We start from the raw sequence: 10745 nt of genomic DNA on the forward strand, positions 1-10745 counted from the left end.
GTCGACGTCACTTCCGCCGCGCGCCGGAAGCGGCCGCTCGGGGACGCCATCTTGGGGGTGGCGCGGCTGCGGCGGCCGGAACTGGGGCGGCCATCTTGGGTAGGGCCGGCGAGTCGTGAAGAGCCTAGGGGTCGGAAGGCTCGCGCTTAATGGCGGCGCAACGTGTCTCCATCTTGGGAGTGGCGGCTTCCGCAACCGGGAAAGAAAGTTCCTGAAAACTATCTACGCACCGCAACCCGGAGAGGAAAAGCAAACACAAGCACGTGACCGCCGAAGCGCCCTCCCTCCGCGCCAGCCTCTCGCGCCTTCCCCCTCTGGTCCCGCCCATCCGCGCGACCTCCACCAATGGGAGCCGTGCCCAGCAGCGCGGCTGGTCTCCATGGGAACGCGGGAGGGAGGAGGGGCCGAGGTTACCTAGCAACCGGGAGATGCTAAAGAGGCTCAGCCCAGCGGACGGAAAGTGCATTCCCCAGCCTCGGAACCCGAGCCGACTCCCTGACCCGGGCAGCCAACTTCTACTTGTTTTTTACCCTCACCCCTAAGTGCCTCTTAGCTCCAGCCCAATCATGTCGAACCCCCTGTGCAGGGCGGCCTCTGCCAACGCCCTGCTGACTCAGGACCAAATAACAACGTCCTCTTCCAAAGCCAAGGGCAGTAAGTCCCAGGTCAAGCAGGGTTACCCTCGTGGCAAGGATGCGATGCGGGCACAGGCCTGGTCCGCACACCGTTCCAAAGGGGCTCTTGCCCTATCCCGTGCGACGAAGGCTTCCATGCAAGCACAGGTGGTTGAGTTACAAAGGAAGATCCAGCTATTAGGTAAGGTGTTTGCAGAGGGCACTGAGGGTCAGGGGCCAATAGTATCCAGAGAGTTACCTGATGATGCAAGGGGAGACAAAAGGCTGACTGCCAGCCTGAGTCTACGTGGCCAGGTTGTGGAGACAAATACTTACACTTGTCCATCGCCCTTTTAAAAATTCTGGGCTTTGAGGGCCGAGAGTTTGGCCTAGTGGTAGAGTGCTTGCCTAGCATGCACAAAGACCCAGGTTCCATTCCTTGGTACCACATACATAGAAAAAAAGCCAGAAGTGCTGAGGCTCAAGTGGTAGAGCTCTAGCCTTGAGAAAGTCCAGGGACAGTGCTTAGGCCCTGAGCTCAAGCCCAGGACTGACTAAAAAACTACTCTGGGCTGTGAGCAGACTGGACTGGGGCTCTTGACGTAGGTTGTCATATAGCCCTACTTGCTTAGTGTTCATGGGACTCTGAATTCCATCCTCAGCACTAGGGGGGAAACGATTGTGTTTCATAATTTTTCCCCCCAGTCCTGGGGCTTGAAATCAGGGCCTGGGCAATGGCCCTGAACTTCTTTTGCTCAAGCACCACTTCAGCTTTTTCTGTTTATGTGGTAGTGAGGAATTGAACCCAGGGCTTCATGTACTCATGCATGCTAGGCAAGCACTCTACCACAAAGCCACATTCTCAGAATTGTATTTCATACTTTGCTTTAATTTTAGCTTTTCTATCATGAATGTGGTAGAGCAATGCATAGATGTCTTTGGGCTTTCTCAAGGCTAGAACTCTACAACTTGAGTCACAGCACCACTTCTGGCTTTTTCTGTGTATATGGTACTGAGCAATCAAACCTGGGTCTTCGTGTATGCTAGGCAAGCACTCTACCACTAGGCCAATTCTCAGCCCCTAGTTTATATTTTTTGTGCTTAAATTTTATATTTTTTGTACTGGTGCTTGAATTCAGGGTCCTGTGCTATCATGTAGCTTCTCCCCCCCTCCCCCGCCCCAGTCATAGGGCTTGAACTCAGACCCAGGGTACTTTCCCTGAGCTTTTGTGTTCAAGGCTAGATCAAGGCTAGCGTTCTGTCCCTTAAGCCACAGCTCCACGTCTGGCATTTTGATGGTTAATTGGAGATCAGTCTCGTGGACGTTTCTACTAAGCCTATCTTCAAACCATCATCTTCAGATCTCAGCCTCCTGTGTAGCTAAGATTACAAACATGAGCCACCAATACCCAGCTTGAAAAGCATAGATTTTACAGCCAAGTTTTCTTAAATTCAAATGGTGACTCTGATGAATCGTTTTCTGATGTTAAGGAACCAAGAATAATTAAATTACTTTTTCCATCTATAAATCTGATATAATATGACTGGGGGCATGGCTCAAAAGGTAGAATACCTGCATACCATGCACAAAGCTTTGAGTTCAAACCCCAGCACAACCAAAACAAAAGGGCAAGGTAAGAGAGTAGCAGTGCAGTATAGGTAATGTGCAGTGTAGAAATGTGTAAAGTGAGTTGTGGGTCAGTGGCTCACACCTATAATCGTACCTACATAGGAGGCTGAGATCTGAGCATCAAGGTTCAAAGCCAGCCCAGGGCAGGAAAGGCCCTGAGATACTTGCTTCCAGTGAACCCACAGAAAACCAGACGTTGTGCTGTGGCTCAAAATGGTAGCGTGCTAGACGAGCTGAAGTGTTCAGGGACAGCATCCACACCCTGAGTTCAAGCCCCATGACCACCACCACCACCAAAACCATGATAGAGTGGGCAGCACAGAGTGTGGCACACACATGTGAAGTGCAGTGATCTGGCAGTGTTTCTCATGGAGGACAAGTTCCCACTTCCTAGGGTCAGCATTCTTTTCTGTGTGCGCCAGTTCTAGGGCGTGGACTCACAGTCAGGGGCTGTCCCTCTGCTTTTTCCACTCAAGGCTAATGTCCTACCACTTGAGCCATAGCCACTTTTGGCTTTTTACCTGTTAGTGGTAGATTAGAGTTTTGTGGATTTTTCTGCCTGAGCTTTCTTTGAACCTGAATTTTTCAGATCTCCGCCTCCTGCATAGTTAGGATTATAAGCATAAGCCACTGACACCCTGCTGCTTATGTATATATATATATATATATATATATATATATTTTTTTTTTTTTTTTTTTGCTTGGTTGTGGGCTTGAACTCAGGGCCAGGGAGCTGGCCTTGAGCGTTTGCGATTAAGGCTAGTGCTCTACCCCTTTGAGCCACAGCTCCACTTCCAGTTTTCTGGTGGCTAGTTAGAGATAAGAGTATCATGGGGGGGGGGGCGCCTGGAGTTTGGCCTAGTGGTTAAAGTGCTTGCCTAGCATGCATGAAGACCCGGGTTCGATTCCACGGTACCACATACATAGAAAAAGCCGGAAGTGGTGCTGAGGCTCAAGTGGTAGAGCTCTAGCCTTGAGAAAGTCCAAGGACAGTGCTCAGGCCCTGAGCTCAAGCCCAGGACTGGCAAAAAAAAAAAAAAAAAGTATCATGGGGACTTTCCTGCCCAGGGTAGATCTGGGGTCACTAGGATTACAGGTGTGAGCCAGTACGGCTTATACTGGTTGGTTTTCATGCTCCAGCATGGGGTGCCTGGGCACCACGATCTACCTGTTGACACTTCCTTTTAAGCTGAGGCGCACAACATTTCATCCAGGTATGGGTTAAGAAGGTATCTCATGAACATCTTATTCTCTCCTGGGGTTAGCTTTGAACCAAGATCCTATTTCCTCCTCCCCAGTAGTTAGGAACACAGTCTCCGGCACCCAGATGGCAATGTATTGCATCTGGGCTTTGCACCCTTCACTAGATATTTCAAAATATATAATTAATTGTTGCCCTACTGTGCTGTAGGACATGCAACGTTACTTCTCTGTGGCTCAAGATAGTGGCTCATGCCTGTAATCTCAGCTACACAGGAGGTAGGAAAGTAAATGATCACAGTTCCAGGCCAACCTAGACAAAAGTTATTGAGACTCCATCTCAACTAATAAGTCGTGTGTGGCAGTACATACCTATCATCTCAGCTACAAGGGATGCATAGAAAGGAGGATTATCATCCAAGGCCAGTCTCAAGGAAAGCCAAGAGACTCTATCTTAAAAAAAATAGCTTAAATAAAAAAAAAAAAAAGGCTGAGACCCGGTTCCTATAATCCTAGCTACTCAGTAGGCTGAGATCTGCGGATTTCAGTTCAAAGCCAGCCCACACACTAAAAAGTCTGTGAGATCCTTATCTCCAATTAATCACCAGAAAACCAGAAGTAGCACTTTTACTGAAGGGGTAGGGTATTAACCTTGAGCTGAACAGCTTACGGACAACACCCAGACCCAGAGTTCAAGTCCCACGACCACTCACATGACCACACACACACACTCACACAACGCAGAGGACATAGCTGGGAACTGGTGGTTTATTCAGGCCTCTAATCCTTCCCTACTCAGGAGTTTGAGATGTGAGGATCACAGTTCCAAGCCAACCCAGGCAAGAAAGTTGATGAACCTTTTATCTCTAACCACTAAAAAGCCAGAAGTAGGGCTGTGGCTCAACTGGTGAAACACCAGCCTTGAATGAAAGAACTAAGGAAGCGTGCCTAGACCCTGAGTTCCAGTCCTAATTATGGCGCACATACGCCACACGTGTAAATACACACACACCAAAAAGCTGAGGACATTGCTCAAGTGGCAGGGTACCTGCCTAGCCAGCAAAGAGATGCCGAGTTCAAATCCCAGAACCTCAAAAACATAGTTCATCCCTTGAACCCATTATCCGTCTTCATCATCAAGTGTTATTAGACCGTTGAGTTATTACCACACACTGCTGGCTCATGCCTGTAATCCTAGCTATTTAGGAGGTTAAGATCTAAAGATCATGGTTTGAACTCAGCCTGGTCAGAAAAGTCTGTGAGATTCTTATTTCCAATAAAACTACTCAAACAAGCCAGAAATGACAGTATGGCTCAAATGGTAGAGTGCCAGCCTTGAGCAAAACAGAAGCCTAGAGACAGTGTCCACATCCAGAACTCAAGCACCAGGACAAGCGGAAAAAAAAAAAAAAAGCTCAGGGGCAGCACCCAGGCCCTGAGTTCAAGCCCCACAACCCCCACTCATTGAAAGGGTCTCGTCTCTGAGAGCCATTACTCACCTACCCAATGTCACTGTGCCTGTGTCTGCCCTTCTCGCCTGCTTCCCAGAGGGTGATCGGAAAGCCTTTTATGAAAGTTCCCAATGGAATATCAAGAAAAACCAAGACACCATCAGCCAACTTCGTGAGGAGACCAAGGCTCTGCGGACACAGCTGACTGATCTGCTCAGGGTGAGCATGGGCATATGGGAGATGGGGCCCTGAGCAGGGAGGTGGTGGAGGAAAGAGCTGAATGGCTCCTATCTTTTCAGGGAGATGAGAAAATGGTCCAGGCGATCATTCAGGAATGGAAGTCAGAGAAGCCATATTTGAAGAACAGGACTGGCCAGGTTTGCCTTGCCCCAGTTCACTTGACCCTCCCCATTAGCTCCAGCCACCCTCCTCACTGGCCTTCCGGCTGCCAGGCTCACCCTCTACACAGAACTGTTGATCATTTAATCATTGACTTCCCCATCAGATCTTTATTATGCATTCATCTCATGATTGGCACGGTGTTTGGGGTTGGTGACCCAAAACAGAAGAGCAGAAAAACAAGCAAGTCCTTTCTCCCAGCTCTGCATCAGTGGCTCATGCTTGTAATCCCAGCTACTCAGGAGGCTGAGTTCTGAAGAACGCTGTTCAAAGCCAGTCCAGGCAGGAAAATCTGAGACTCTGATCTCTAGAAGTGGAGTTGTGGTTCAAATCAGTAGAACACAAGCCTTGAGCAAACAGAACTCAAGGACATTGCCTAGGGTCCAAGTTCAAGCTCCACCACAGACCACAAAATAAATAAAGTTGAAGGACAAAGCTCAGGTCTCAAGTTCAAGCCCCAGCAGTGGCACAAAAAAAAAAAAAAAAGCATGAAAGATGAGAAAGATGAGACCCAAGTACACAGTAAACTGAGGCAGGACAATCTCTTGAGCTGAAGAGATGAAGATTAGATCGGTGTGGAAAATATTAAGGAGGCTCTTGTCTCTTAAAAAGAAAAACCTAGGCCAGGATCATGGCCTAGTGGTAGAGTGCTTGCCTCGTATGCATGAAGACCCAGGTTCCATTCCTCAGTACCACGTTCGTGTTGCAAGATCCAGTCACTTGAGCTATAACCCCACCTTCACCTCCTTTTTTTAGGTATTAGTAATTGAAGCCAGGCCTCTTGTTTGCTGGGCAAGTGCCCCTCACTTAAGCCATGCTCAGCAGGGATGAGATGGAGATGCCTAAGGCAGCATGTACATATATAAGCCCCAAGAAGAAGGCTAATTGTGGTGTTTTCAGTTTGTGAATGAGTTTTCAGACCTTGTCCACTAGCCAGGTACTGATAGCCTCATGTCTTTAATCCCAGCTTCTCAGGAGGCTGAGACCTAAAGATGGTGGTTGAAAGCCAGCATGGTCAGGAAAGTCTATAGGATTTGGAGATAGGTCCGAGGTAACTAGTAAAGTCAGAAGTAGAGCTGTGGACAGGGAGCAGAGCCTAGTGGTAGAGTGCTTGCCTAGCATGCATGAAGCCTTAGGTTCAGTCCCTGGAACCACATACACAGAAAAAGCTGAGTGGTGCTGTAGCTCAAGTGGCAGAGTGCTAGCCTTGAGCAAAAAATGTTCAAGAACAGTGTCCAAGCCCTGAATTCAAGCCCCAGGACTGGCAAAAACACACAAAAAAAGTAGAGCTGTGGCTCAAGTGGTAGGGCATTAACCTTGTGAAAAAGTGTCAGGAGTTTGGCCTAGTGGTAGAGTGCTTGCCTTGAGAAAACCCAAGGATAGGGCCCAGGGTCCTGAGTTCAAACCCCTGGACTGACACCAAAAAGGAAGAGAATGTGTTGGTGATAGCCAGGTTGGATGCTAAGAAACAAAAGGAGACCAAAGGACGTGGGGAAGGATTATCTGGAAATCAGATCTGGTTCCTCCCCCCCCCCCCCGCCCTGCCCCCCAGCAAGCCCTGGAGCACCTGGACCACCAGCTGAACGAGAAGGTGAATCAGCTGAACGAAGCCCGGCACCAGCTCATGCTGCGGCAGCGGCGGCTGGAGGAGCTGCAGCTGCGCCACAACCTGCGCCAGCTGGAGATGGCCTACGCCCAGGACAGCAACACCGAGGTGGCCAAGGTGGGATGGATGAGGCCTGGGGGGCCGGGGCGGGGGACAGGGGCTTGGGTTGAGGGGACTGGACTCAGCCTGCCCCCCCCCTGCCCCGTCCCATTAGACCATGCGGAACCTGGAGAATCGCCTGGAGAAAGCTCGGATGAAGGCGGAAGAGGCCCAGCACATCACCACCGTGTACCTGCAGCTCAAGGCCTATCTCCAGGTGGGGACGGGAGTGGCCCAGGAGGGAGGGGCAGGCCAGGCCCGGGCCCCCGATCACCACCCCCTCCCTCAGGAGGAGAGCCTCAACTCCGAGAACCGGCTGGACTTCATGGAGGCGGAAGTGGTCAAAACCAAACACGAGGTGGAGGAGCTGCACGTGGTGAACCAGGAGGCCCTCAACGCGCGCGACATCGCCAAGGTGCCTACCTGCCCCGGGGTGGGGGGAGTGCTCACCCGCAGCTCGGGTCGCGCCCACCCCTTCTCCCCCCTCCCTCGCCGCCTGGCCTCGCGGCTCTGCCCCCAGCCGCCCCCTCGCCCCTGCCCGCCTCGTAGCACCAGCTGCAACTCCTGGAGGAGAACGTGATCCGGGAGCGGAAGAAGCGGGAGCGCCACATCACTGAGTGCAAGAAGCGCGCCGAGGAGAAGAAACTGCAGAATGAGCGCATGGAGCGCAAGGTGGGCGCGCCCGGCCGGCCCCGCCGGGAGACCACGCCCCGGCCCCGGCCCCGCCCCCGCCCCTCCCAGCACGCGCCGCGTCCAGGCTCCGCCCCGGAGGGCTCCCTCCCAACCGTAGAGGGCCTCCTGGCCCCGCCCCGCCCTGGCTCCACCCCTGCCCTACCCTCCAGTCCCGCTCCGGTTCCGCCCCCTCCCTGGCATGGAGGGTCCCTAGCCTCGCCCCATCCTGCTCGGGCCCTCCCGTGATGGGCCTCCTAGCCCCGCCCCTCCCTTGCTCCACCCTGAAATCAGGCCCAGGCCTCTCCCCCAGGCGCTTGTGCTCTCTCCAGTAATCCCCACCGCTTCCCGCTGCGCCCCCCCACGGCCTCCACCCCTGCCGTCCCTACCCGCCCCACCTCCAGCTGGCCCGTTTCTAGAGGTCTCCTTACCTTGACAGCTCGCCCTCGCGCTGGCTGCCAGGCCCCCACTGGTCCTGTGCTGAGCCCCACCCGCCTCTCTTACCTAGCCTTAAGGAGTTAAGCCCTGCTCTCCCGTCCAGCCCCAGCCAGGCTGACCCCGCTTCCTCGCCCCCTCCCACGTTTCACCCCCCCCCCCGAGCAGACGCAGCGCGAGCACGTGCTGCTGCAGTCGGAGGACACGCTCCAGGACAGCCAGCGCAACCAGGAGGAGGAGCTGAAGCAGCGCTGGAGCATGTACCAGATGGAGGTCATCTTCGGCAAGGTCAAGGACGCCACTGGTGTGGCTGAGACCCACGTGAGTGCCACCCCTCAGCCCGCTCGCCTCCCCCTCTCAGCCTAGCCAAGTGTAGGAACCTCTCCAAAGGCATCCTTCCTCTGGGCCTCGGCGCCAAGCCTGTAATCCCAGCCGCTCAGAATCACCAAGAAAATCAGTGAGGCTCATTTCCAATTAACCGCCCCAAAAGCCAGAAGTGGAGCTGTGGCTCAACTGCCAGCTTGTAGTGAAAAAGTTAAGAGACAGTGGTCAAGCCTCAAGACTGGCACACTGGCACAGACGCACACACACCGCCCCTCAGTTTTCCCAGTCCATACTCCCTCCATGGGATCACTCTCTAGGAGACCCAACAGTTAGATCTGTGGCCGGGGTGAGCTGATCGCACCCCAATCGCCAGTCTTTGTGTGGCGATGGGGCATTATAGATTGCTAGTACTTGATGGCACGTTGATTTTAGAAAGCAGCGCATTTGGTGTCTCCAAATGTTGGTTGTATCTGACTCAGTCAAATACAGGCAAGCAGAGACAGGGTGGGGTGAGACATGACTTGTCCTGGCTGGAGGCAGCCTTGAACTGGACCCACACCATCCCCATACATCGCTGTGCCAAACCGCGGTGGGGCAGAGCGCACGAGCTCTGGCCTCACTTAGTCCCAGGCTCTGATGCCTGGGTGGCCCGCAGTCGGTGGTGCGACGGTTCCTGGCCCAGGGTGAGACCTTTGAGCAGCTGGAGACCCTCAAGAAGGACAACGAGCTGGAGTTAGTGAGGCTGAAGCAAGAGAAGCAGCAGCTACAGCAAGAGCTCGAAGGCCTCAAGTACTCTGGGGATGCCAAGCTGGTGAGGTGAGGCCCCGATGCCCATGCCCATGCCCGAAAACGGGAGGTGGCGGGAGGGGTGAGTTCTGTATCTCGTCCGCTCGCTCGCTCTGCAGCCAGCAGAAGTTGCATTCAGAGATGCAGGAGAGCCTCAAGACGGAGGAGCAGCGGCAAACAGGGGTACAGGAACAGCTGGACAGCACCTTGCGGACCATACAAATTGCCAAGGACAGCCTCCAGCACCTGGCGGGCAAGCTCAACCACATCGCAGTGGTAGGCCCCGCCCCCGAGGGCCCCGCTCCCAGGGCCTAAGCGGCGCAGCCGCTCAGTGGGACGCAAAAGACCCATCTAGTCCTCTGCCCAGGACCTCAGAGGCCTAGCACTTGAGAAACCTGGGCCTACTCAAGCTCCGCCTCCAATGAGAGATCCATATTCCCCCCCACACACCCCAAATCTCACAAGGCTGCCCCAGCCTTTCCGAAGGCCATCCTCATAATGGACCCTGTCTAGTTCTTACCTCCCACCACGAGACCGCCACATCCCACCCTTTGCGTCGGGAGCCTGTGAGCCCCATCCAGACCACGCCCAGGGGCGGGGCCCTTGTGCACAGGCCACGCCCACGGGAAGAGCCCGCCGTACTGGTCCGGCCCCTGCCCCCTGACGCCCCCCAACCTCCCCCCATCCCCGGCCGCAGGAGGACAGCCGGTTCTCCGGAGTGGTGTTGGACCCCAACTCTGGTGACTATCTGCCGAACCTGCTGGGCATGGTCGAGGAGAAGCTGCTGAAACTGCAGAGCCAGCTGGAGGTCCACGTCGTGTCCGAGATGCTGCGACACATCGCGGATCGCGAGGTGCCCCTGCGGCCACGGGGCGGGGCCCGGAAACCTAGGGGGCGGCATAGGTGGCGGGATGGGAGGCCGGCTGGGGGCCAGGTCTGGGAACTTCACTGCCACCCCCGCCTCTCTCCACGTCCGCCCCGCCTTAGTTCCTGGCCAGCTTGGAAGGAAAGCTGCCCCAGTACAACACCCGCATCCCCCTGCCCCTGACCAGAGCCAAGGACAAGTACTTCGGTCAGTACTGGGGTGGGAGGCCTGGAGGGGTCCCAAGCCCAGGAGGAGGTGGGTGGGGAACTGCGTCCCTCACGCCCCCCACTCCATGCCCCCCCAGACGAAGAGGAGAGTGAGGACGACGACAACGAGGTGGTGAGCCGCTCTGCGCTCAAGATTCGCTCCCAGAAATTAATCGAAACCCGAAGCAAGAAGCGCAGCCGCACGCGGAAATAGACGCCTGGAAACCTCGCCCTCCCGGCGGCTCCAGGCCCCCCCTCCGTTCGCCCCCGACCCCTCTGGGCCCGCCCACGGGCCCGGTGGAGAGTGGGACGAGGCCCGCACAGGGGCAGAGCAGGCCAGAGGCCGTCCCCGGAGGAGAGGAAGGGCCGGGCCGAGGTTCCCACGGTAAATCTCCCGAGGCGGGCCGCGCCGGCCTCGGAATCGCGCAATAAAGGTCACGGACCAGCCCTCTGGGTGCTCA

At 54.8% G+C, this 10745-nt stretch overlaps 1 protein-coding gene across 1 annotated transcript; it reads left to right on the forward strand.

The window, feature by feature from the left end:
- The first annotated feature begins 78 nt into the window (after positions 1-78).
- Positions 79-10731, forward strand: Odad3 (outer dynein arm docking complex subunit 3). Its single transcript, XM_090336922.1, has 13 exons — positions 79-816; positions 4993-5114; positions 5195-5272; positions 6847-7017; positions 7115-7216; positions 7289-7414; positions 7549-7671; positions 8272-8424; positions 9083-9243; positions 9333-9489; positions 9911-10066; positions 10201-10285; positions 10383-10731. Exons 1-13 carry the CDS (start codon positions 567-569, stop codon positions 10496-10498), a joined length of 1800 nt encoding a protein of 599 aa, XP_090193048.1. The 5' UTR covers positions 79-566; the 3' UTR covers positions 10499-10731.
- Positions 10732-10745: the final 14 nt, after the last annotated feature.

Source organism: Megascapheus bottae, chromosome 1 (genome assembly GCF_031878675.1).
Source record: "Megascapheus bottae isolate mThoBot1 chromosome 1, mThoBot2.hap1, whole genome shotgun sequence".
Lineage (NCBI taxonomy): Eukaryota > Metazoa > Chordata > Mammalia > Rodentia > Geomyidae > Megascapheus > Megascapheus bottae.

What these genes read in the sequence shown, in the direction of transcription:
- Odad3 (XM_090336922.1), top strand. Translation starts at nt 567, where the DNA reads ATGTCGAACCCCCTGTGCAGGGCGGCCTCTGCCAACGCCCTGCTGACT. An exon ending in TGAAGAACAGGACTGGCCAG is followed by an intron (nt 5,273 to 6,846) that starts GTTTGCCTTGCC and finishes CCTGCCCCCCAG; the next exon opens with CAAGCCCTGGAGCACCTGGA. An exon ending in GCAACACCGAGGTGGCCAAG is followed by an intron (nt 7,018 to 7,114) that starts GTGGGATGGATG and finishes CCGTCCCATTAG; the next exon opens with ACCATGCGGAACCTGGAGAA.